The sequence below is a fragment of the Zootoca vivipara genome, chromosome 7 (assembly GCF_965207765.1).
Source record: "Zootoca vivipara chromosome 7, rZooViv2.hap1.1, whole genome shotgun sequence".
Lineage (NCBI taxonomy): Eukaryota > Metazoa > Chordata > Lepidosauria > Squamata > Lacertidae > Zootoca > Zootoca vivipara.
In genome coordinates, this window is record NC_142590.1 from 2,930,447 (window position 1) to 2,953,845 (window position 23,399).

Below are 23,399 nucleotides of genomic sequence, written 5' to 3' on the forward strand. Positions count from 1 at the left end.
TGACCTCTGATGGGAGGGCGTTCCACAGGGCGGGTGCCACTACCGAGAAGGCCCTCTGCCTGGTTCCCTGTAGCTTTGCTTCTCGCAGTGAGGGAACCGCCAGAAGGCCCTCGGTGCTGGATCTCAGTGTCCTGAACGATGGGGGTGGAGACGCTCCTTCAGGTATACAGGACCGAGGCCGTTTAGGGCTTTGAAGGTCAGCACCAACACTTTGAATTGTGATCGGAAATGTACTAGGAGCCAATGTAGATCTCTCTGGACCGGTGTTATGTGGTCCCGGCGGCCGCTCCCAGTCACCAGTCTGGCTGCTGCATTCTGGATTAAATGCAGTTTCTGGGTCACCTTCAAGGGTAGCCCCACGTAGAGCACATTGCAGTAGTCCAAGTGGGAGATAACCAGAGCATGCACCACTCTGGTGAGACAGTCTGCGGGCAGGTAGGGTCTCAGCCTGCGTACCAGATGGAGCGGGTACACAGCCGCCCTGGACACAGAATTAACCTGCGCCTCCATGGACAGCTGTGAGTCCAAAATGACTCCCAGGCTGCACACCTGGTCCTTCAGGGGCACAGTTACCCCATTCAAGACCAGGAAGTCCACCACAACCGCCCGCCCCCTATCCGCCAGAAACAGTACTTCAGTCTTGTCAGGATTCAACCTCAATCTGTTAACCGCCATCCATCCTCCAACTGCCTCTAGGCACTCACACAGGACATTCACCACCCTCACTGGTTCTGATTTAAAAGAGAGGTAGAGCTGGGTGTCATCCGCATACTGATGAACACCCAGCCCAAACCCCCTGATGATCTCTTCCAGCGGCTTCATATAGATGTTTAAAAGCATGGGGGAAGAGGACGGTCCCCTGAGGCACCCCACAAGCGAGAGCCCAGGGGTCTGAACACTCATCCCCCAACACCACTTTCTGAACATGACCCTGGAGAAAGGAGCAGAACCACTGTATAACAGTGCCCCCAGCCCCTCTAGATGGTCCAGAAGGATGTTATGGTCAATGGTGTCAAAGGCCGCTGAGAGATCCAGCAGAACTAGGAAACATCTCTCACCTTTGTCCCTAGCCCGCTGGAGATCATCAACCAGTGCAACCAAGGCAGTTTCAGTCCCATGATGAGGCCTGAATCCCGACTGGAAGGGATCCAAAAGGTCCGCTTCTTCCAGGCGTGCCTGGAGTTGTTCAGCAACCACCCACCCAATCACCTTGCCCAAGAATGGTAGATTTGAGACTGGGCGATAATTAGACATATTTGCCGGGTCTAAAGATGTTTTTTTAAGAAGCGGTTTAATGACCGCCTCTTTCAGCAGGTCTGGGAAGACTCCCTCACAGAGGGGAGCATTCACCACCCCGTGGAGCCCATCGCCCAGCCCTTCCCTGCTCGCTTTTATTAGCCAGGATGGGCAAGGATCAAGGAGACAGGTGGTCGGTTTCACTCGTCCAAGTAGCCTGTCCACATCCTCGGAGGTAACAGATTGGAATTGATCCCATGAAACATGACTAGACAGGGCTCTAGCACTCCCCCGCCCCGGCCCTGCTCCCACGGTGGAGTCTACCTCCTTCCGAATCTGAGTGACTTTATCTGCAAGAAACTTTGCAAAAGCATTGCAGGAGATCTTGGGGTCCTTACCAGGCCCCGATGATGAAGATGGTTCTGATAGATTACGAACCACCTGGAAGAGTCTCCTGCTGCTGTTTTCTGCAGATGCAATGGAAACGGTGAAGAAGGTCCTCTTTGCCATCGCCATTGCCATCAGCACGGGATAAAGCATCCCCTACCACTCTCTGGAAGCCAATTGGATCCATTAAGTAGCGGGGGCGGACCATCCGAATCGGTCCCACCTCCCAGCAGAGGGGAAGTGTCGCGGAGAAGTCCAGTTGCACCAGGAAGTGATCTGACCATGGCACTTCTTTTGTTTCGCTTTTACTTAGTGTCAGATCACCCACATCCATAGAGGTAAACACCAGGTCTAAGGCATGTCCACGGCTATGAGTTGGGCCAAACTTATTCAGGGACAGCCCCATGGAGGCCATGCTTTCGACGAAGTCCCAAGCGGCTCCTTGTAAGGTCGTGTCGGCATGGATATTAAAATCCCCTAAGACAACCAAGCTGGGTGTCTCCAGGAGGACATCCGCCACGACCTGAAGCAGCTTGGGCAGGGAATCCTTGGTGCAGCGAGGAGGTCGGTACAGCAAGAGGAATTCTGTACTGCCCCTATTGCCCAACTTCCAGAACATGCACTCAGAAAACTCAGTCTTTCCAATAGGACGCCTGGTGCAAACTAAGGACTTCCTAAAAATCACTGCAACACCCCCTCCCCACCCACAAGGCCTGGGTTGCTGTGCGTAAGAGAAACCTGGTGGACAAGCAGCAGCAAGGACAGGCCCATCTGTGTCGTCCAACCAAGTCTCTGTCACACACGCCAGGTCAAATCCTCCATCCACAATCAGGTCGTGGATGGCAGTGGTTTTGTTCCTCATTGACTGGTATTACATAGCAACACTTTCAGGTCATGTGGGTTTCCCTTGCTGATTCCTCAAACAATGACTAAGCCTGCCTCCTCGTTAATGACATGGTCTGGTCTTAGCGTAACTCCTCCTCCTGCCCGTGATCCCATTACATCCCCCCCCCCCCCCGTGGAACCTGCCCCAGCCATTCTGTAGGCTGAAGCCCCCTCCCAGGCAGCGCCGGCCCTATCCACCTAAAAAGCAAAATACAAACTATACTGTACAGTAATTTAACAAAAGAATAGAAATAGAAACAAAACAAGAAATAATTATACTAAAATTAAACTACTCCCTACCCCAACAAAACATTTGCCCCAGCCCAAACAGAAGTAATTAATAATATACTACCGGTAATATAATATCATCATATTGCCTTTGAGCAATACTGAGTAAACTTGCGCCAATACATTAAGATCCTTAAGAAGTGGTAATTGATACAAAGAGGATGGCCACCTGTCTGTGTTTTCCAGCCAAAATTACCAAGAGAGCTTCACCACACATCAGGAATCACATGTGTGACAAAATGCTTCTTTTGAATGCTTTCTTTCTTTCTAAGCAGGGGATCTAATGCCCAAACTGAATTTTCACTCATGAAGACCTTCAAAGTGGCTTAATTTGAGGAGACAAAAATAATCCGAGGTTTTTTGGGGGGGGGTCCTTCTAATTCGCTGGTCATTTTTGGAGCTGTTAGCAGCCCGGCCTCAATTTATTAGTGTTCCTTCCTTTTTCAGTATGTGATCCCAGAAGCACGATGATGTCACAGGGAGGTTTATCTTGACAAGTGACATCGGGATGCTGCATGCCTATGCTCATTTTGATGCACATTCAAGGGCCCATCTGAGCCGATGCTCTTGCACTTTCCTTTGCTGCCATATATAGTGCAGCAATCAGGGAGCATCAGCCTGCACATCTCTTTGATCACAAACAAGGGCAGAGCCCAGCTGCTCCTCAAGTAGACCTTGGCCTGACCTGAAAGTATTAAGTAGATAAGATCCAGAGGCACCAAGGATCTACCTGGGATAGGGGTGGGTGGCAGAGCCATGCAGGGACCTGGGACAGGAATGCTGCCCTTGCTTCTTCCACTTGCAGCCTCAATGGTCCTGGTGCGCAGACCAGGAGTCTCCAAGGTGGGTAAGGCAGGTGCACAAGGCAGGTGAAAGCTCCTGTCATTGACAGGTCAGGGGCAAGCTCACACAACTTGCAATTCAAGGGAGTATCTATAGCCTGCAGGTTGATGTGTTGGGTCTTGTGGGCAAGAGTGAGTGAGGTGCAATTGGAGCCTGGCTTGCATACCGGGTGGGATACTGTGGAAGAAAAAAGTCCTGACGCAGTCATTGATCTGAAGGCGCTGAACCCTAGGATTCGCCTCGTTTTTGAGTTCTTCCACAGCTATCCAGAAAAGGAGTGGGGCTTCGGCGTTGTTCATCTTGAGAAACTGCCTGAAGTAATCCAAGTGGATGGAGTTCTGCAGCACTTCTGAGAGTGCCCTGTAATGGTAAGGAGACATTAGGCACTGCTGAGGCCATCAGCTCTTTCACCTAAATCACATGTTTTTATTTAAAAAAATTCCTTCAGTAGCACCTTAAAGACCAACTAAGTTTTTATTTTGGTATGAGTTTTCGTGTACATGCACACTTCATCAGATACACTGAAACAGAATCCACCAGACCCTTATGTATATTCAGAGGGAGGGGGGTGGGGTGATGGGAATGGGTGATGGGCTGATAGGAGTGGTAAACCTGTTGATGACTGTTAACGACTGTTAATGACTGCAATTGGTCTTGCGGGGGGGGGGAGCAAGGGCTGAGGTGCTAAGGAAAGCTTGATCATGTATAATTAGATAAGAATCCTATGCCTTTGTTCATTCCAGGTGGCTCCATGGTTTTAAGCTTGCTAATGAGTTGCAATTCAGCAACTTCTCTTTCCAGTCTGTTTCTGAAATTTTTCTGTAATAAAAGAGCTTATACATAAGGGTCTGGTGGATTCTGTTTCAGTGTATCTGACGAAGTGTGCATGCACACGAAAGCTCATACCAAAATAAAAACTTAGTTGGTCTTTAAGGTGCTACTGAAGGATTTTTTTTTTGTTTCGACTCAGACCAACATGGCTACCTACCTGTAACATATTTTTATATACAGGTCCCAGGTTGAAGAAGAAGGAGAGAAGAGTTTGGATTTGATATCACTACCCTAAGGAGTCTCAAAGCAGCTCTGTGAGGTGAGTGAGGCTGAGAGACTTCAGAGAAGTGTGACTAGCCCAAGGTCACCCAGCAGCTGCATGTGGAGGAGCAGAGAAGCGAACCCGGTTCCCCAGATTATGAGTCCACTGCTCTTAACCATTACACCACAGATACCCTTCCCTGTCCTCCAAGACACTGAATCCTAAGAACTGTCAGCATTGCCTGAAGAACCCCAACCCCAAAGGGACCTGCAAAATTCTGCAGAGTGTTTCAGAAAATCTCCACTTCAATTTAAAATAATGCTCCTAAGTCTCATGAAAAGTGTGATATAGTTCTCTTATCATTTCTTGTATACCACTCTCTCCTGGTTTAAACAGTCTTGCAGGTTTCCGAAGTGTTGCAATCTTTGCAGTGTAACCCTTTGCATGTTTCCACAGAAATAAATACTGTTGTACTCAAGATGACATTATTCCATCGTGGATAAGTGTCTAAAGGACCACAGCCTTAAACCTTTCAAATCTATTTGACAAGAGAGGATGTTATGGAAAATGTGCAGACCATTAGCCTATACTGCACTCCACCTCAACTCTCTGAAAAGATCTCTTGTCTGTTCTCAGTCTATGAGCAAAATGGAAGATAGTCTTGGTAGCCCTGAATGGGCAGTTAGTGAGGGCCAAACCAGACATGACATTGACAGCATGAATTTGCATGCAATAACAGTGTCCCCATAATGAACCTCCTGTCTTGGCCCTGAGTGTTGGAGCTAAGTGGCTAATGACACAATGGTGTCATACCTGGGCCTCAGAAGGGGCTTTCTTGAGGCAGGCCCCTTCCTCATGAAGGACAAACTCGATCGGGTCCAGTGGAGATTCCTTTTCATAGATAACGGACGACTGAACACGCCTGCAGGGGAAAAGAAGTACAATGCAAGCCTCCTTACAATTAGCCACGAGAGGCGGTCTTCTGTGAGCAAAACCACTCAAAACCACCACCACACTGACCTCTTGAAGACCACCACAACAGCACCTTGCAAGATCTCAGCATAATGAAATTCTGCCTCCATGAAAACATTCTTTCTTAACCCTTATTCCTTCTCAGAGCACAACCAGATATGACAGCCAGACTCAGAACTGCCACTGCTCCATAAACTCCAGCCTCTCCCTTAACTTTGCTCTGTTCTCTTCCAATGGAGGCTGGCCCTTGAGGGCAAATATAGGGCACTGCCCCATGGACCTCAGCCTGCCAGCCATCTTACTTAAACAACCAGTCCAGATTTGTAGCACTAACTAGAATCAGAGAATTGTAGAGTTGGAAGGGACCCCGAGGGTCCTCTAGTGCAACCCCCTGCAATGCTGGAATCTCAGCAACAGCATCCATGACAGATGGCCATCTGAGCTCTGCTTAAAAGCCTCCCGTGAAGGAGAGTCCACCACCTTTTGGGGAGTCTGTTCCACTGTCGAACAGCTCTTACTGTCAGAAAGCTTTTCCTGATGTTTAGTTGGAATCTCCTTCCTTGTAACTTTGGTTCAGGTCCTTCCCTCCAGAGTAGGGGAAAACAATCGTGCTCCATCTTCCATGTGGCGGCCCTTGAGACATTTGAAGATGGCTATCACATCTCCTCTAAACGTACCCAACTCCCTCAACTGTTCCTCCTGACGCTTGGTTTGCCTGTTTGCTTCCTTTCCTTCGTCCCAGTGTTGCCCTCGGTGAGGAGGCAAGATCAAATGGCTCTCTGCCTGTCATTGGCTCTGGCTCCACTTCCTGCCGCCCCCGCTAGTCCCACCAGCCACCAGCCACCACTGGTCTCTCCTCTACTACTCAAGCGGGACAAATCCTACCCTGGTACCAATTACCCCAGGGACTCACCACTTGATGGGCAACTTTTGCAGAATGCCTTGAAGTTATTGCTTAGAAGTTCCACAGCCATCTTGGGGTTTAGTCGGGCCAGCTCCTCAAACGTCATGCTGCTGTAATCTGTCTCCAGGGAGGAGAAGAAGATCGCTAGCACTTTTGGGTCCCCTACAGCCAGGACAAGCTATCATGCAGGGAGAGGGTTTATGTACTGGCAGCGCCACACACATGTGAATCAGGGGCTCCGGGTGTGACAGAGCACCATGGAGCACATGATGTGCAATTCTATGTGGTGTCACATTGCCAAGGGTTTTGTTAAACTGAGACAGGTCCAAGGTTTTATGTCATTTCAGTTAAATGCAAATGCTCCCTACATCCCACCTATGAAATAGGAGCACTTTGCTCTCCTTGGACTTCCTGCAGCCTGGACTAGGAGACTAACAGCACAGTCCTAACCATTGCTACTCGGAAATAAGTTCCACTGAATTCAATGGGGCGTGCACCCAGGTAAATGGCGTCAGCACTGCAGCCTAAGTGAAAAGTTAGTCATAGCAACCTTATCGTTTTCCATAGGAACTGAGCCCCCCCCCCATGCAAGCCTATCTGCACCCTGGCCTTGCACATTGCCAGAGGCTCTTCTCTGCATCTTGCACACAAAGATGTATGCCGACCCCCTCTAATCCCTGGATCCAGCAAGTGTTAAAAGCAAATCAAGTCCTCTACATAGCTGCCAAGTTTTCCCTTTTCCCGCGAGGAAGCCTATTCAGCATAAGGGAAAATCCCTTTAAAAAAGAGATAACTTGGCAGCTATGGTCCTCTAATTCCTGGACTAGCCAAGCTAGCTTCCTGGTGAGGTGATGGGGGATTAAATGGAATCGAAGGCAGAGAGCTGCTGTGACCCAGAAGTAAAGCAGCAAGCTGGAGAGAGAACGAGAGAGCAATGTTTGGTGTCTGCTGTAATGTCTGGGGAAAACAAGGTTCCTTTGGGGCGGTAATGCTGCGGGCTCTCCATCGTACGCTCAGGTTGTATGCATGTGTAAATAAACCAAATATAATAAAGACACCATCGTCTCCTCTGTGCTTCATTTCTAAAAGGAAACACAAACTCTGGGTAAGCGCCTGGAATCCCACACTGCTCACAGTGGGGCAGTAGGCAGCTCTATGCCTTCTTTTGAGTCCATTGCTTCCTTCATCTGCCAGTATGAGCTGCCAACAGAATTTTAACCTCTGGGAAGCAAAAACGTTTCAGAAGAGAATCACTTGAAGAAAACTGGCTGTGGGAATTTCACCTCCACCCCCTCCTCCTAAATATTTAGCCCAATGCCTTCCTGATTTGCACCGCCCTATAAAAGAGCAGGGGGGATTTGGGTGGGGGGACCATTTCTGCTCAGCCTTAAATCCCCGTGAGAATGCAGCACAGATATGCCCCTGCAGCAACTTAAACATTGCCCTCAGCCAGAGGAAATAAAACACCTTGCAGGGCAGGTCTTCTTCTCACCTGTCTTGCGTACCACAGGCTCCGCCTCCATGAAGATCGAGCCCCCCAGGCCCAGGTCCTGAGTGCCCATCATCTGCCAGTGTTCCCCCATGAGCAGCTCAAAGTCTCTCATGCCAGCTAAGGTCTGGCACAGGTGCAAGGCCTCTGTGATTCTCCTGGCCAAGCGGCGATTCTCATCCTTCTCGTAAGGCTCTTCAGCAGCAGGTTTCTTTTCCTTGCCACTCTGCAAGTGACAGACAGATGGACAAGGTGCATCATGCAGGTGAAAACTGAAAGTATTGAGAGCAGGATTAAAGGCCAACGAGCATTTGATTACAGATCCATAGTGGTGGGACTATGCCTTTCCAACCTCCACATTTCCTCCTTTAACTTTGTTTGTGCTTTGGGAAAGTTGCTGAACTGCAGGCAAAGGTCACACCCACGCCATACATTTAAAACATAACCACTTTAACAGCCATGGCTCCCCACCCCACCAACTTCTGGGAACTGCAATTTATTATGTGTGCTGGGAACTGTAGCTCAGTGAGGGGGCCCCTCAGCACCTCTTAACAAACAACAGTTCCCAGGATTCTTTAGGGGAAGCCTGTTAAAGGGGTGTTGTTGACATCCATCTGTCTCAAGAGACAATTGAGTGTACCTATGGGGGTGAAGTCAAGCCACTGCATTAGCAGCACCGAAGTGACCGCCCCAGGGGGCAAGACTGGGCAGTGTCTGTCAGGAGATGCAGCACAGAATCCAGGGTCATTCGACCAGTGAGAACCAGCTCCCATGTTATAGATTAGAAATAGGAAACTTTGCTGGAGATTGATACAGCTAGCAAGCATAGGGCTAGTTAGTGCCACAGCGTGTAGTTCCTAGACTTTCCTCCAGAAAAGGAGGACGTGAACCCTTGTCTTCCTGCTCCTCTCTCATACTCTGCATCATCTAAAGACAGTCATACTTAAGTTAGCTCTGTTTTAGTTTATTAGTTGCTCTATTTTCTACCCAAGACTTTTTGCCTGTACAGTATTATCCTTGCTTCTGCATGACTGAGACCTTGAAGCTGTAAGTAAAGCATTTTAAACTTACTTAACAGTCTGGTCACAGCAGAAGGGGGTAGGGAGAGAAGTGCTGTAAGTGCCACAGAATGAGATAAAAAGGTTTAACAACCTATATTCCTAACACTATAGTGCTGGTTAATTTTTGTGAGTTTAATCTCTGCTACAGGAACTCTCTACCTGCAGGAGAATGTGCAAAGCCTGTGGACACACGTGGGTCCACAGAGATTCATATTTTATTCCCCCACAAACTTGTGGCCCTCCAGAAGTTGTTGGACAGCAACTCACATCCCATCCGCTGGGTGGGCTAATGGGTGCTAGGAATCCACCAACACTTGGAGGGAGGGCCACAGGCTCCACATCTCTCTTATAGGTGAACACCCACCATATTCCAAACTGTGGGGGAAGCATGCCCCTTTGATCAAACCCTGACAAGTGCAGGGACACCCCATGAGCCCCTCACTGCCCTGGTAGTTCCAGCTTACCACATAATACAGGAACATTTTATCATCGTGCTCAAGGAAATCCTCATAAAGGAAGCTGAGTATCTAAATGGAAAGTGAGAACAGAGTCTTATGTAGGTACTCTTTCCATTTCAACAGCTTTCGAGCTTCCTGCAAGCTCTTTAAATCAATTAAACCACTCTGCAGCTTACCTTCCAAGTCCCGGACTGCAGAATCCGGGACCGGCAGCCGTGTGACACCGGAAGTTGCGTCGACGTAACTTCCGGTGTCGCTTTGCCCTTCTATGGGCACCAAAAATGGCCGGCGGTGGCTTCGAAAATCGCTTCTACGCATGTCAGGAAGTACGTCGGCGCAACTTCCGGTGTCACTCCGCCCATCTATGGGCACCAAAAATGGCCGCCGCCACCACCGGGCCTGCGTAGATGCGGCAACTTCCGGGCATGCGTAGATGCGACTTTTGAAGCCGGCGGCAGCCATTTTTTGTGCCCATAGAAGGGCAAATCAGAAAGAAAAAAATGGCCGCCGGCAGGAGAAAATAATGGAGAAAAACGGGAGAGGAAGTGATACGGGGGACCACTGGGAAAAGGTAAGTAAAAACGGGGGTTTCCCGGGAAAAACGGGGTACTTTGCAGCTATGCTCTGCAGTGAGAGAGAGAACTTTATCTTCTTCAACAAGTCTTATGCCACACAAGCAGGGCCTAGGAAAGATATCTAGGTAAAAAGCAGTGCTGCTTTGCTACTGAAAAGGTTGGGCAGCATGGCTGACTTCATTGTACTGCAGCAGGTCTGAGGAACCAGGTGTTGTTGGACTCCAACTCCCAGCTGCCCCAGCAAGCATGACCAGTGGGCAGAGATGATGGGAGTTATAGTCAAACAACATCTGGAGGGCCACAGCTCCCCTCCCCCGGCTGTGTGTGCACTTCGCCTCTAAAGCGCATTCTTTCCCTCAAAGAATCCTGGGTGCTGAAGTTTGTTGCTGGGAACTGTAACTCCGTGAGAGTTAAACTACAGTGCCCAGAATCCTTTGAGAGAATGAATGTGCTTTGGAATGTGCTTTCAAGGTATAGTGCTTACGCAGCCTCTTATTAAATTAGCCTGTTCTCTTGGCTCTGCAGATTGTAAGTTCTGTCTCTTCCTCTGCACCATCACAGGATTGCACCTGTCTTTGGTACCCCGGCTGCATTTCTAGTCCAACATTCACAAAGCCCCATCTCTCAGTTGTCCACAGCGTCTTCTTTCTGTGCTTCCAATCCATGTTATCTCCTGTTTCCCTATCCTAAGGCCTCTCTGTACTTCCTCCTCTCCTCTCCTCTCCTCTCCTCTCCTCTCTCTCTCTCTCTCTCTCTCTCTCTCTCTCTCTCTCTCTCTCTCTCTCTCTCTCTCTCTCTCCCTCCCTCCTTCCTTCCTTCCTTCCTTCCTTCCTTCCTTCCTTCCTTCCTTCCTTCCTTCCTTCCTTCCTTCCTTCCTTCCTTCCTTCCTTCCTTCCTTCCTTCCTCTCTCTCTTTTTCTTTCTCCCCCCTCTCCCTCCACTCTGTTTTCCTGTTCCACTGTCCTGTTCCTTCTCACAGAGTTCACTGGCAACAGCTCACAAGGCTTTTACACCTTCAACAGTTTGCACCAGTTCAGGATTCTCAGATACAGCTAAGCCACATGATGTGTTAGGGACCAGTAGGGTGCACCAGGGGAAGGGGGGCTGGAGTTTGACGGGAGAGGGAGCCTGTGATTTGTGGGAACCTGTACCAGCCAGGAAGCAAGAATCAGAGGCAGGGGGAGCTCCAGAGCTGGAAGGTGGAGTGCAGGATGGTTTGGAAGAAGAGGAGGAGGAAGCAGGTGAGGCAAATGAAGGGCCAGGTGATTCTCCACCTTCTCCTAGAATCATACAATCATAGAGTTGGAAGAGACCACAAGGGCCATCCAGTCCAACCCCCTGCCAAGCATCCCTGAAAGATGGCTGTCAAGCCTCCGCTTAAAGACCTCCAAAGAAGGAGACTCCACCACACTCCTTGGCAACAAATTCCACTGTTGAACAGCTCTTACTGTCAGGAAGCATAGCTGCCAAGTTTTCGCTTTTCTCGCGAGGAAGCCTATTCAGCATAAGGGAAAATCCCTGTAAAAAAGGGATAACTTGGCAGCTATGTCAGGAAGTTCTTCCTAATGTTTAGGTCCTGCACCACTGTCTCCCAGAACCATAAGGGGACTGAAGAGGGCTGAGCAGAGGAAGCTTCCATGCAGGCGTTGTCTCCAGTTGCAACTGCACAGCCCATCAGGGGAAGGTACATAAACTGGTAAAAGGGGAGTGGTCCCCTGTTGCTGCAACTGCTCCATAGAGTCTGGGCCTGGGAATAGCTGCCTAGATGCTAGGTTGGTGTGCGTGGGCATTCAAAGCCATAGAAATGGCTGCAAGTGTCCACTTTTGACAATAATGTGCTGCGTGCATTCCTGACATGGTGTGACTGGCTGCCTACAGCAGGCTAGAAAAACCAGCAGCAACTCTGCCACACATCTCTGGATACAGGAAAGGAGGGGTTACAGGCTTAGGAGGGGCATATATGTTTCCCACAAGGAAGTGGGAAAGCCAGGGCCGCAAAGAATGGATATTTGGAATTCCTCTTTGTTTTGGGGAGGGAGGGGGTGCAGTCGGCATCAGGGCATGTCGTCTATGCTAGACCCTGATTACAATACACCTACTTTACTGGGTGAAATCTCAAGTATGCTTCCCGCTATTAATTTTCATGGAGAGAAAACAAGCTTCCCCACCTTACAGATTTCTTTCTGTGCCTTTAGTACCCAGGGTATAACATGCCCAGAAGGAAGGAGATGTTGCAAGTTCCTGAGAGTTGTTAGTTTCAAGGGGAGGTGCCAGTTGCTGTTCTGGGTCAGGTACAGCTCACAAATCCTTTCGCCCATGACATGGCGCAGAAGGATGTTCCCTTCGCCAAGGGAGCAGAGCATCATGCGCAAAAAGTCCTCCAGGTCATGCCACAGGTCCAGGAGATGCACCTCCAGGCCATAATCCCTGCGCAGCAAAAACTCCCGGAAGGGGCGTCCTGCACATTTGTCGGCAGTGAGTGCCCAAGGAAGGAAATCTAAGCACATGGGAGACTTGACGAGGGTTTTTAAGGCAAGCAGCGAAGGGAACTGGACCACAGGCGTGGAAGAGCGCAGCTTATTATAGGTGATGGCGTCAGCAAGCTCTTTTGCCATAGGAGAGGACATGAATTCACTTGGACTGCTTTTGTAGCTGGGCGATTCATCGGAAATGCCCATTGCTGAATCCCTGATCTGGTCTGGTTGAGAAGGACTGGAACTGGCGGAATATCTCGCAGAATGTCTTGCAGAATGACGGTGCTTCTTGTGTGCCGGGCTGCTTCTGCGTGACTTCTTCTTCCTGCGGTCTTCTTTGTGCTTCCCTCCTTCGGAGTAGATTTGGCCTGTTACATGATCCCAGACCTTCCTCTTGCTTTCCAAGCTGCAATAGGATTTCGTTTCGCTGCTGCTCTGCCGGATGCTCATGGGCGACCGAGGAGACACAGCCTGCTGCGGCAAACCTGCCCTGTGCAACCTTTCCTCATACTGCTCAAGAAGATGGCTGCATGCTGGCTCTGTCTCCATCTTCAACTTGCAGTGGATGTAGAAGTTTGGCAGCCAGTAGCTTTCGATCTTGAACAGGGCCACTTTTTGCATCTCAGACAGGATTTCCCTCCGAGAGCGGACGTGTTGGGGGTGGTAGGGAGTCATTCTCAGAAGGGATTCTGCAAATGTTATCAAGCATGGGGGGAAAGAGGAGTTAATAGTTCATAGAGTTGTGAAAGAAGAAAATGGTCTTTCTGCTGACTGGCTGGGCTTCCTTTTAATCCTGTGTCCACTTCTGGGATGACTGCGGTTTAGTCTGCTGTCAGATGGCAAGTTTGACAGAGGGCACTATATCTCAGCTAAAGCATCTATGCATGTCATCAATGGTCTCACAAGCTGTCAAACTTCCAATGGCCAAGGCACCATTTTTCTCTGACTTACACGTTAATTATATGCATGAATAGATTTTTTTAAAAAGCATGTACGGGTAAAAATTATCTGTTCTCTTAGAAGCCTATACCCTGTGTTCCAGGGTGAGTAGAGTCACTATTGTGGCCATGCCTTCTGATAGCCATGGAAGATAGCCCCATCAACAGCTATCAGCCGTTGTGGCTAAATAGAACTTCTGGGTTCAGAAGCAGGAAAAAGAAGAGATGTTGCCTCCAAGCTCTCTTTGTGGGCTTCCTGGAAGCACGTGACTGGCCTTTATAGGAAGCAGTGTGCTAGACTCAATTGACTTTTTTGAAGGAAACTAACCAAGCAGTCACATGCAGAGGCACAACAGGTGACTTCAGTTTCCTCCACAGGCAGGTGATTCTGTGGGGAATCATGGAAAGATGCAGTGGGGAGACACTGATTTAGAAAGGGGCACTTGGGGGGTCCCAGGAACCTTTAATTATATAATTAGTTCTCTTGCAGCATCACAACACTGCCATTCTCTTCCAAAGCTAACACCTATGAAAGTGTGTCTCTTACCAATGGTTGTGTTGCAGAGGGTGACAACTGTGGATCCCTCCTGCAAATGAGTAGCCATCAACACCTGGATCAGGGACTCATAGAGATCTTGCTGGGATTCATCTGTCTCGTCAATCCCAAGTATCCTTTCCGTAGCGAGCCAGAACTTGGTCAACTCTTCCCCTATAGATTAGATGTAAAGTTAGGATTACACATTCCAGGCCATATCTGTAATGTCCTGCTGGGAAGGAATAGGATTTTCCGCTAATTCTTGTGGGGGGGGTTGGTTGTGAAACTTGGATTGCAAAAATGGTTGCTTTCTGCTTTAAAGGCTCTCCTCCACTGAAAGGGCAAAAGCTCACAGGGAGGTTAAAAGTATACGGGGATGGTTTGCTTAGGAGGGGTATGGAAGGTTGAAAACATTGTGCTGCTCACCAGACTAGGGAACAGCTGAGAGCAGTGAAAAGGAGGCTGGACTACAGGGGTAGGGGAATTTTTCTTTATCTGGAGGCCTAGTCCTTTCTGTTGTTCAGCTGATCAGTGGGAAGGTGTGTTGTGGGCCACATAAGATTAATAAGGTAAGGACCCCCTGGACAGTTAAGTCCAGTCAAATTTGACTATGGGGTGCAGCGCTCATCTCACTTTCAGGCCGAGGGAGCCGGCGTTTGTCCACAGACAGCTTTCCGGGTCATGTGGCCAGAATGACTAAACCACTTCTGGCACACCGTTTACCTTCCCGCCACAGTGGTACCTATTTATCTACTTGCACTGGCATGCTTTCAAACTGCTAGGTTGGCAGGAGCTCACTCCGTTGCGGGAATTCGAACTGCCGACCTTACGATAGGCAAGCTCAAGAGGCTCAGGGGTTTAGACCACAGCGCCACCACGTCCCTGCTCATACCTTTCCATAAGATTAGGCCAAAAGCAGCCCAGGGGATACAGATTGCACATTTCTGAGGAAGATAGAAAAGGGGGCATATTTTTTGAGACTATACATACTGACTGGAGAATATGCACATTGGCTGGAGAATGTACAAGATTCACCTGAAATCTGCACATTTCCAAAAGCCTGTTTGGTATTATGCATAATGGCCAGATAATGTACAAAAATCATTTGATTTATACAAATTACCCAAGGTCTCTTGGAGATTATGCACATGTGCACATTCTCCAGGAGGTCTGATGAATGTACACAATGGCTGCTTGTTGTGCACATTAACCATTCAACTTGAATTCTCCTTAAAATATCAGGAGGGAGGCTATCAATTCATTAGCACTTTAAAATAATAGGGCAGGCTACCCACCTGCAGAATGAGGGAGGATAGCAAGACAAACAACTGAGCCAGAAGTTGATTTGCTATTGCAAACATATATTTGTATCATGCAAGTTGCAGAACTGAATGGAATCGAGGCTCCCACCACAGCTAAAGAGTTTGCTGTTAAGCCTTTTTAAATTGTGGTATCTTTACCCTTAGAGAATGATAGTGTGGGCAGAGGCGGGTTTTTATCCAATATTGTTGGATTTTTTGAATAGTCAAGTTACTTTAGAGCCGGTCTAATGTAAATACTGTCTGTTTAAGAGAAACAGGTGCCGGTGAGTTCTGTTAATTGCTCACAGGCGTGGGCTCTGCTTCTTGTATATAAGGCTCTGCCGGAAAGCCTTCTGCATCTCTTAGTTAGATCTTTCAGTTTGATTCATCTCTTAGTAGATCACTCTCTCAGTTGTTCTCAGTTTAAGAGATTCCTTAGTTGAATCTTAGTATGAGAGTTGCTTAGTTATAATGCTAGTTTGCTGTTAATTCTCGGGTAGTTTAATGGGAGTTTTGTGGGAATTTTGTGGGAGGTTTGGAATGTAGGAGAAAGCATTTATCTTTAGTTTAAAGTCTCTTTAGAGTCAGTTTGTTTTTCAGTTAAAGAAACCCAACCATTTATATTTTCATCTGCATACTTTTACAAGTGTGCAGCTAGTAAGGGGTTTCATATAAGGGAGATAATTCCCTACACTCTTGGTGGTGTTTTCTTAGCCAGGTCAACTTCTGACTGCGTATACTCTGCGTGAAGCGTACTTTAAAGGGCCACTGTAAAACTGGGATATATGATTTAGGTTAAGCAAGTTTCAATACCCAGTTTTCTCCAATAGTATTCTTATTATATATATAATTTTCCAGTAGATATACCCATAGAAGGAGCTGGACAGGTGATCAGCCCCTCTGATCAAAGAGAGGAGGTGCAGAGTCTTGGGTTGCCACTGGTTTTCCGCTGTGTGGTTTCTGTGTACTGTGCTTCCTGTTTTCTTACCTGCCATTCCTTGCATGAAGGCGCGGAAGCGCCACATCCCCCTGCTGCCAGCAAGGCACTTCTCAATAAGCCACTGGTCAGCCTTTATCCACCTCAGCATCTCCGCTGTAGAGCAAGAGTAAAGCGACACACTGAAAAAGTGTATTGGCAGGGTGAGATACCATCCAAATTGGGTAGCCTTTTATTCTCCCCAAGATATCCTGCAAGGCAGCAGAGGTTTAGTATCAGCGTTTTCCTTCTCCTACCTTCCCAGGTGGATGAGGAATCTGCTCTTTGTTGGATACAGTACTTGGGATATTTTTTGTGTGGGTTCTATATAAGTTTGGACAATCACTCAATTTTCCCTGATTGTTGTTTTTTCTGGCAGATAAAACATGTCAACTCTTACCTGCCTCTGGAGACCGGACGAAACTCAGGAGCTCTTCACAGAGAAGGTAGTGCAGGCACAAGTTGGTTTTGCAGAAGTAAGGCAGTCGGTGTTTTTCCATCCAGTTCATCAAGCCTTTGTGCTTTGATACCTGTATTTGGCCCAAAACTACGTGCTTAATTGAGACCAGGTGTATGGAAGAAAGTCACATTTAAAGGTGAACCTCCCTAATTTGCACTTTCTGAAACAATGCAAGAACCAAAACACAACCACCCTTCGGAATTCACAGTGCTGCAAATTTTGCAGTGCAGTTTTCCGGCCTAGTAACATGCACAAGAATGCATACACTGGGCTAAATGTATATAAAAATGCATATATTAGTGAAAGTAACATACAAAAATGCATTATATTACGTTTAGGCATTTTATGAGGTTGGTTTTTTTTAAGGGAATGGATGTTGAAATGTGGAGAACTGAAGATTGGAAAAAAGAAAAAGAAATAGAGGGAGAGACAAAAACTGACAGATTCACCCATCCCTAAAGGGACGCGGGTGGCGCTATGGTCTGAACCACAGAGCTTGCTGATCAGAAGGTCGGCGGTTCGAATCCCTGTGACGGGGTGAGCTCCCGTTGCTTGGTCCCAGCTCCTGCCAACCTAGCAGTTCGAAAGAACGTCAAAGTGCAAGTAGATAAATAGGGACCGCTACAGCGGGAAGGTAAACAGCGTTTCTGTGTGCTGCTCTGGTTCGTCAGAAGTGGCTTTGTCATGCTGGCCACATGACCTGGAAGCTGTACGCCGGCTACCTTGGCCAATAATGCGAGATGAGCGCGCAACCCCAGAGTCATTTGCGACTAGACCCAACGGTCAGGGGTCCCTTTACCTTTAAAGGAAAATTGTATTAATGAGCAATAAAAGAGGGGGGGGTCACATCTGCAAAATCCTGGCATCCAAGAAATTTGTGGTTTATCATTTTCTTTACAAGGAGGTAAAAGACAGCTTACTTGACTGGCACTACCTTGGCTGTATCACAACACCCCACAGCCACCCCAAATTCAGTGTCAAGGAAACTCAACAGCAAAGACAGAGATGAACGGTTTCAAGCAGAAGTAACCAACACAGTTGCCCTCAAGACAAGGTTGTACTACAAATCCCATCTGCCCCAGCCAGTTTGGCCAATGGTCAAGAATGATGGGAGTTGTGGTCCACCAACATTTGGTGGGCGCCTCGTTGACTATCCTTGGTTTAGAGGGTGAGATAGATTTAAAAAAGGGAGGTGAGGGACAGAGAATTGCAGCTATCCGAAAAGGATAGGATTGTGATCAGCTTTATAGCCCATCCACTAGAAGTCTTGTCCCTTCTGGTCCTCTTTGATGTCTCAGTACCAGACAGAGCTCTCTTGTTCATGAATTGGTTGTGCTCACGCTCTTCAGAGAGAGGCAACCACTTCAGCAAGTCAGGCTTGTCATTCTGCATAGACACAGCAAGCCAGTTGTGCGTCTGCTCTCGCATGCATGAGAGTCTGAATTCCGTTCATACTGTATTATGCCTTGGAAGAAATTAGGTTGTCCAGGCACACAAACAGCAAATTGCAGGATGATGGAAAATGGAAAAGCACGAGAGATTCCAATCATCGCCCCTACCACAGGCCAAACAGCAATAGTTGCATTTTGGAGACCACACACGGGAGAAGTCTATTTGATTCTGTGTCAGATTCCTGGGACTTCAAGGTAATATCAGCAATACCATCAATGCCACTCGTCCCCCTGTGCAAAAGGCTGCCAGCTTTGGAAAATATCAACATTTACCAGGTTGCATGGTAATTCTGGCCAGAGATACCATTGACGAGTGCTGTGCATGAAAACAGGGGTCTGACCAAACACCTGTGGAGTGAGAGAGAAAGAGAGGGAGAGGGAGAGAAAGATACAGAAAAACCTGGTAAATGAAGTCTCTACTTTTAACTCCAGCTCTAGTTTCTACTGGGATATAGTCATTGCTTTTTAAAATGATAGTACTGTTACAAACCACCCCAGTCTCTGAACAATGCAAGACTCCAGGGGTTCCAGGCGCTTGCTCAGGATTTGTCAAATGGTCAAAGGCCTGGAAACGATGCCTTATGAGGAACGGCTTAGGGAGCTGGGTATGTTTAGCCTGGAGAAGAGAAGGTTAAGGGGTGATATGATAGCCATGTTCAAATATATAAAAGGATGTCCTATAGAGGAGGGAGAAAGGTTGTTTTCTGCTGCTCCAGAGAAGCGGACACGGAGCAATGGATTCAAACTACAAGAAAGAAGATTCCACCTAAACATTAGGAAGTAAGAACTCCTGACAGTAAGAGCTGTTCGGCAGTGGAATTTGCTACCAAGGAGTGTGGTGGAGTCTCCTTCTTTGGAGGTCTTTAAGCAGAGGCTTAACAGACATATGTCAAGAATGCTTTGATGGTGTTTCCTGCTTGGCAGGGGGTTGGACTGGATGGCCCTTGTGGTCTCTTCCAACTCTATGATTCTTCCTTGAATAGGAGCTTGGGGAGGGGTGTTGCAAGCATTGGAAAACAAAGCAGGTAAGGCACAACAGGCGAAGGCATTCCTGCCCGCTCTCTGGTTTGTACAGCAACATGCAAACACAACTTGAAATGCAGCGGGGCAGGTGACAACCTCACTGCATTTTAAGTCACTAATATGTAATATGTACATAGCCAAATATGCTGAGTATTAGAGGGAACTTACAGGAAGATTCAGGAATGTGTTGAAGAAGTCGGCAAAGATTTCATTTTGCAACAGAACTGTCAAGTGCTTCTTGGCAATCAGTTCTGCAAAGAAGAAGAGTGTGATTGTGGTGATCAAGCAGAAAACGGAAGTTTGGGTCTGAAACAGGAAAGTTATCCACCGAATTTTTTGCACTCATCCTTACTGCAAAAAAGGTTGTCTTTTGAGGAAGCAGGTTTGTTGGGTAACACCTCCCAATTGCAACACGTGAATTTTGCAGTATGTGACTGAATATCATATATGGTATAACAAACAACAACAAAACAACAACAACAACATCCAATAACTCCCTCCCACAAATACATTTTAAAGGCCAAAGGCCTGGTTATAGAGGAACATTATTGCCAGTGCCTAAAGATATTCTGTTTAGTGAAGGTGCCAGGCGAGCCTTCCTGGGGAGAGAATTCAATAAGCAGGGAGTCACCACAGAAAAGACCTGTTCTCCTGTTGCCACCTTCCTGACCCCTTGTGGAGGAGGCAAATGAAGAAGGGCCTCAGATGATAGTCTCAGGGTATGGATTGGTTCATATGGAAAGAGACGGTTCCTGGTTATTCTTTTGGAATCGATAGGAAGTGAGTCTCATAACTGGAGGGCATCCACTGAAAATTACGAAGAGATCTTGGTGTAGTAGAGCCAGTACTGACAGCATAGTGTTTTGAGTCCTGGGCTTGGCTGTGGAAATCCCAGTTTCACATCTACAAGGGCTTCCCTGAGAGCCTTTGGGCACAGCATGGCCATCTATCAGCCCAGCCTATCCCAGGGTTGTCGTGAGGATGGCTGGGCTAATGTCAGTTAGGCCACCACCCTGAGCTTCTTGATGGAAAGGCATGATAAAAAATACCGTGAACAAATGAGACTGGGAGCGGCTGCCGAGACCACAGAAAGATCTACATTGGCTCCCAGTACGTTTCCGAGCACAGTTCAAAGTGTTGGTGTTGACCTTTAAAGCCCTAAACGGCCTCGGTCCAGTATACCTGAAGGAGCATCTCCACCCCCATCGTTCTGCCCGGACACTGAGGTCCAGCGCTGAGGGCCTTCTGATGGTTCCCTCGTTGCGAGAAGCCAAGTTGCAGGGAACCAGGCAGAGGGCCTTCTCGGTGGTGGGACCCGCCCTGTGGACCGCCCTCCCACCAGATGTCAAAGAGAAAAACAACTACCAGATTTTTAGAAGACATCTGAAGGCAGCCCTGTTTGGGGAGGCTTTTAATGTTTAATTGTTTTATTTCATTTTTCTCTTGTAAGCCGCCCAGAGTGGCTGGGGAAATCCAGCCAGATGGGCGGGGTATAAATAATAAATTATTATTATTATTATTATTATTATTATTATTATTATTATTATTATGCTCAGCACACAAACTCTTACTCATTCTACTCATGATGAGTCTGGTTGAGGATGCTTTCACTGTTGCAGCATTTCAAGGCAGTTTTTGTTGAGCTCTGTTCTGTTATGATGCGTTAGAACAGTTCTTGCTCCAGCAGGTTCCACATTCCACCAAGGCAGCTCTTAGCTGATCATGTTTTTTTTCCCCATTGTTGCACATAACATGAAAAATTATATTGTTTTACAAATTTCCTCCTAACTATCAAATATCTCCTTAGAATGTCCTGGAGCTGTTCATAGACGCAGCAGAGTCAAGGGGTGAAGTTTTCCCCTCAGGTTCCTGGCAGTGGTGCTGCATGTTTGAACTTGCTCTGATCTCCCTTCCCAAAAATAACCTCTCTGCACATAGGAAAAAAAGCAGCAAGTCGGCAAGGAAGAACTCTTGTTCTTTGTGGGTGGATATGCATGACTGTGTGTAGGGAAATTCAAACTTACCATCATTCATTCCCACTCGTACCCAAAAGTGGAACAGTCCAGGAAATGTTCTGCAGTTCATTATTAACAGGCCTTTGCATATCCGAAAACACACATTACCCTAGCATGCATGTTGTACATGTGACCGTGGAGTTACGATATTTGGGCATTAATTGGAAATTGTTTCACACCGGTCCCACCACACGCCCACCACATACCTCTAGGGGTATATAGCACTACACTTCCCCTGTTGCCACCCTCTGGTTGCATAGGGGAGCGACCAAGGTGATCAAGGGTTTGGAAACCAAGCCTTATGAGGAACGGTTGAGGGATCTGGGTATTTCTAGCCTTGAAAAGAGGAGACTGAGAGGAGATGTGATAGCCATCTTCAAATATCTAAAGAGCTGTCACATGGAAGATGGAGCAAGCTTGTCTTCTCCTACTCCAGAGGGTAGGACTCAGTCCAATGGATTTAAGTTGCAAGAAAGGAGATTATGACTAAACATGAGGAAGAACTTTCTGACAATCAGAGTTGTTCAACAGTGGAACAGAATTCCAACTCTCCTACCTTGGAGGGTTTTTTTTTTAGCAGGGATTGGATGGTCATCTATCATTGATGCTTTAACTGAGATTCCTGCATTGTATAGTAAGGGGTTGGACTAGATGATCCTTGTCCCTTCCAACTCTAAGATTCTAATTTTCTATTACCGGTATTCTCTTCCTTAGTAGCCTGGGGAAAATAATTAGGAACAGCCACTAATTCCCAGACCATGATAGGATAAACTTGTTTGTTATGCACATGATAGGATAAAATTATTAGTTATGTACACATAGCAGCCAAAAGAGTAAAATTGCAGCTTGAGGTGATAAATCCATTATTCACATTGCTAGTGTAACAGAGTCTTGACTAAAGACCTTAAAGTCTGACTAAAACCAGTGGAGAGACATCATTGTCAATGATACGGAAGCAGATGGGGAGCAATGGCAAAAGGCAGATTTCCATGTTCCTATGTAGTGCATACATTCTAACAGCAGGTGGCAGAATGAGATCAAAAACCATGCATTCAAATCCTAGAGTTTGTGGAAAGTGCAGCAGGAAATCCCAGTGGCATGCTAAGAATTGTTAATACAATGGATTTTCTTCCCAAATCTGGATTACTGCTGCTTATCATCTCTGACTTAATGTTGCAATAACTCCCAATTACTGCCACACAGTTACTGACGTATGTGGATTAAGTGCAGGGCTAGCCCTCCAAGAACCCGCAATCCTGATTCCAGAGACACCCATCTCCCCGCCCTGCACCTCGCTACAGCTTTGCACGGAGACATTTAAACATTAGATGACCAGGCCATCTCAAGGCCCGGTCAATGATTGATATTGTAAGCAAGGAAGAGCCATTTTATGCAGGGTCCCCCTAAGATGCCACTTGGCTGCCGCCGCCAAACAATGGCTTGCTTCCTCAGTCTCCACAACAACCCTGACGATTCACGGCTGAGAGGGGATTTGAACGCTGGTCTCCCAGGTCCTAATCCAACAGTCTTAACACCAGTAATTGTGTCCTCTGCTATATGCAGTCATTTTAGCTACTAATGGCGCCAAGGGAAGCCTCATGTCATGCAGTTTCAGTGACCAAGAGAAAATGTTCCCCTTTCTAGACTTTTATGTGAACTAGGATGTCTTGGGCAACACATGTAGCAAATCTCAGCTTGCGGTTCAGTGTAGCACAAGTCTGCTGGCAATTGCAATGGCCTGTGAGTTTAAGAATCCATTTCAAGTCTATTATTTTTCACAGAGTATAAGCACTTGATCCTTGCAAGCATGGAGGCTACCATACACCCCCAGCCTGTAGGATGCAGGACTAGTATTCATTTCATTTCATTTATTATATTTCTCTGCCACTTTTCACTCCCACGAGCCACAAATTGGCTTGCAAACCCTGGAGTAGCAGTAACACACACACACACACACACACAGAGAGAGAGAGAGAGAGAGAGATTTCCTGGAGTTCCCATCCCCCTACCATTGACCATGCTGGCTGGGGCTGATGGGACTCAGAGTAAAACAGCATCTGGAGGGCTAAAGATTAGGCAGCCCTGGCCTAGGGAGA

The 23,399-nt window shown here is 47.4% G+C and overlaps 1 protein-coding gene across 1 annotated transcript in view; it reads right to left on the reverse strand.

Annotated features, from left to right (window-relative positions):
* Positions 1-21,322, reverse strand: part of RGSL1 (regulator of G protein signaling like 1) — a 35,681-nt gene extending 14,359 nt beyond the window's left edge. The window contains exons 1-12 of the mRNA XM_060276554.2: positions 21,313-21,322; positions 19,457-19,539; positions 18,539-18,613; positions 16,755-16,884; positions 16,367-16,471; positions 14,090-14,251; positions 12,299-13,293; positions 9,563-9,625; positions 8,041-8,263; positions 6,558-6,665; positions 5,486-5,594; positions 3,806-3,999 (exon numbers count right to left, since the gene is read on the reverse strand). Of these exons, the coding sequence (XP_060132537.2) occupies positions 3,806-3,999; positions 5,486-5,594; positions 6,558-6,665; positions 8,041-8,263; positions 9,563-9,625; positions 12,299-13,293; positions 14,090-14,251; positions 16,367-16,471; positions 16,755-16,884; positions 18,539-18,613; positions 19,457-19,539; positions 21,313-21,322 (2,257 nt within the window). The remainder of the gene's footprint in view (positions 1-3,805; positions 4,000-5,485; positions 5,595-6,557; positions 6,666-8,040; positions 8,264-9,562; positions 9,626-12,298; positions 13,294-14,089; positions 14,252-16,366; positions 16,472-16,754; positions 16,885-18,538; positions 18,614-19,456; positions 19,540-21,312) is intronic.
* Positions 21,323-23,399: the final 2,077 nt, after the last annotated feature.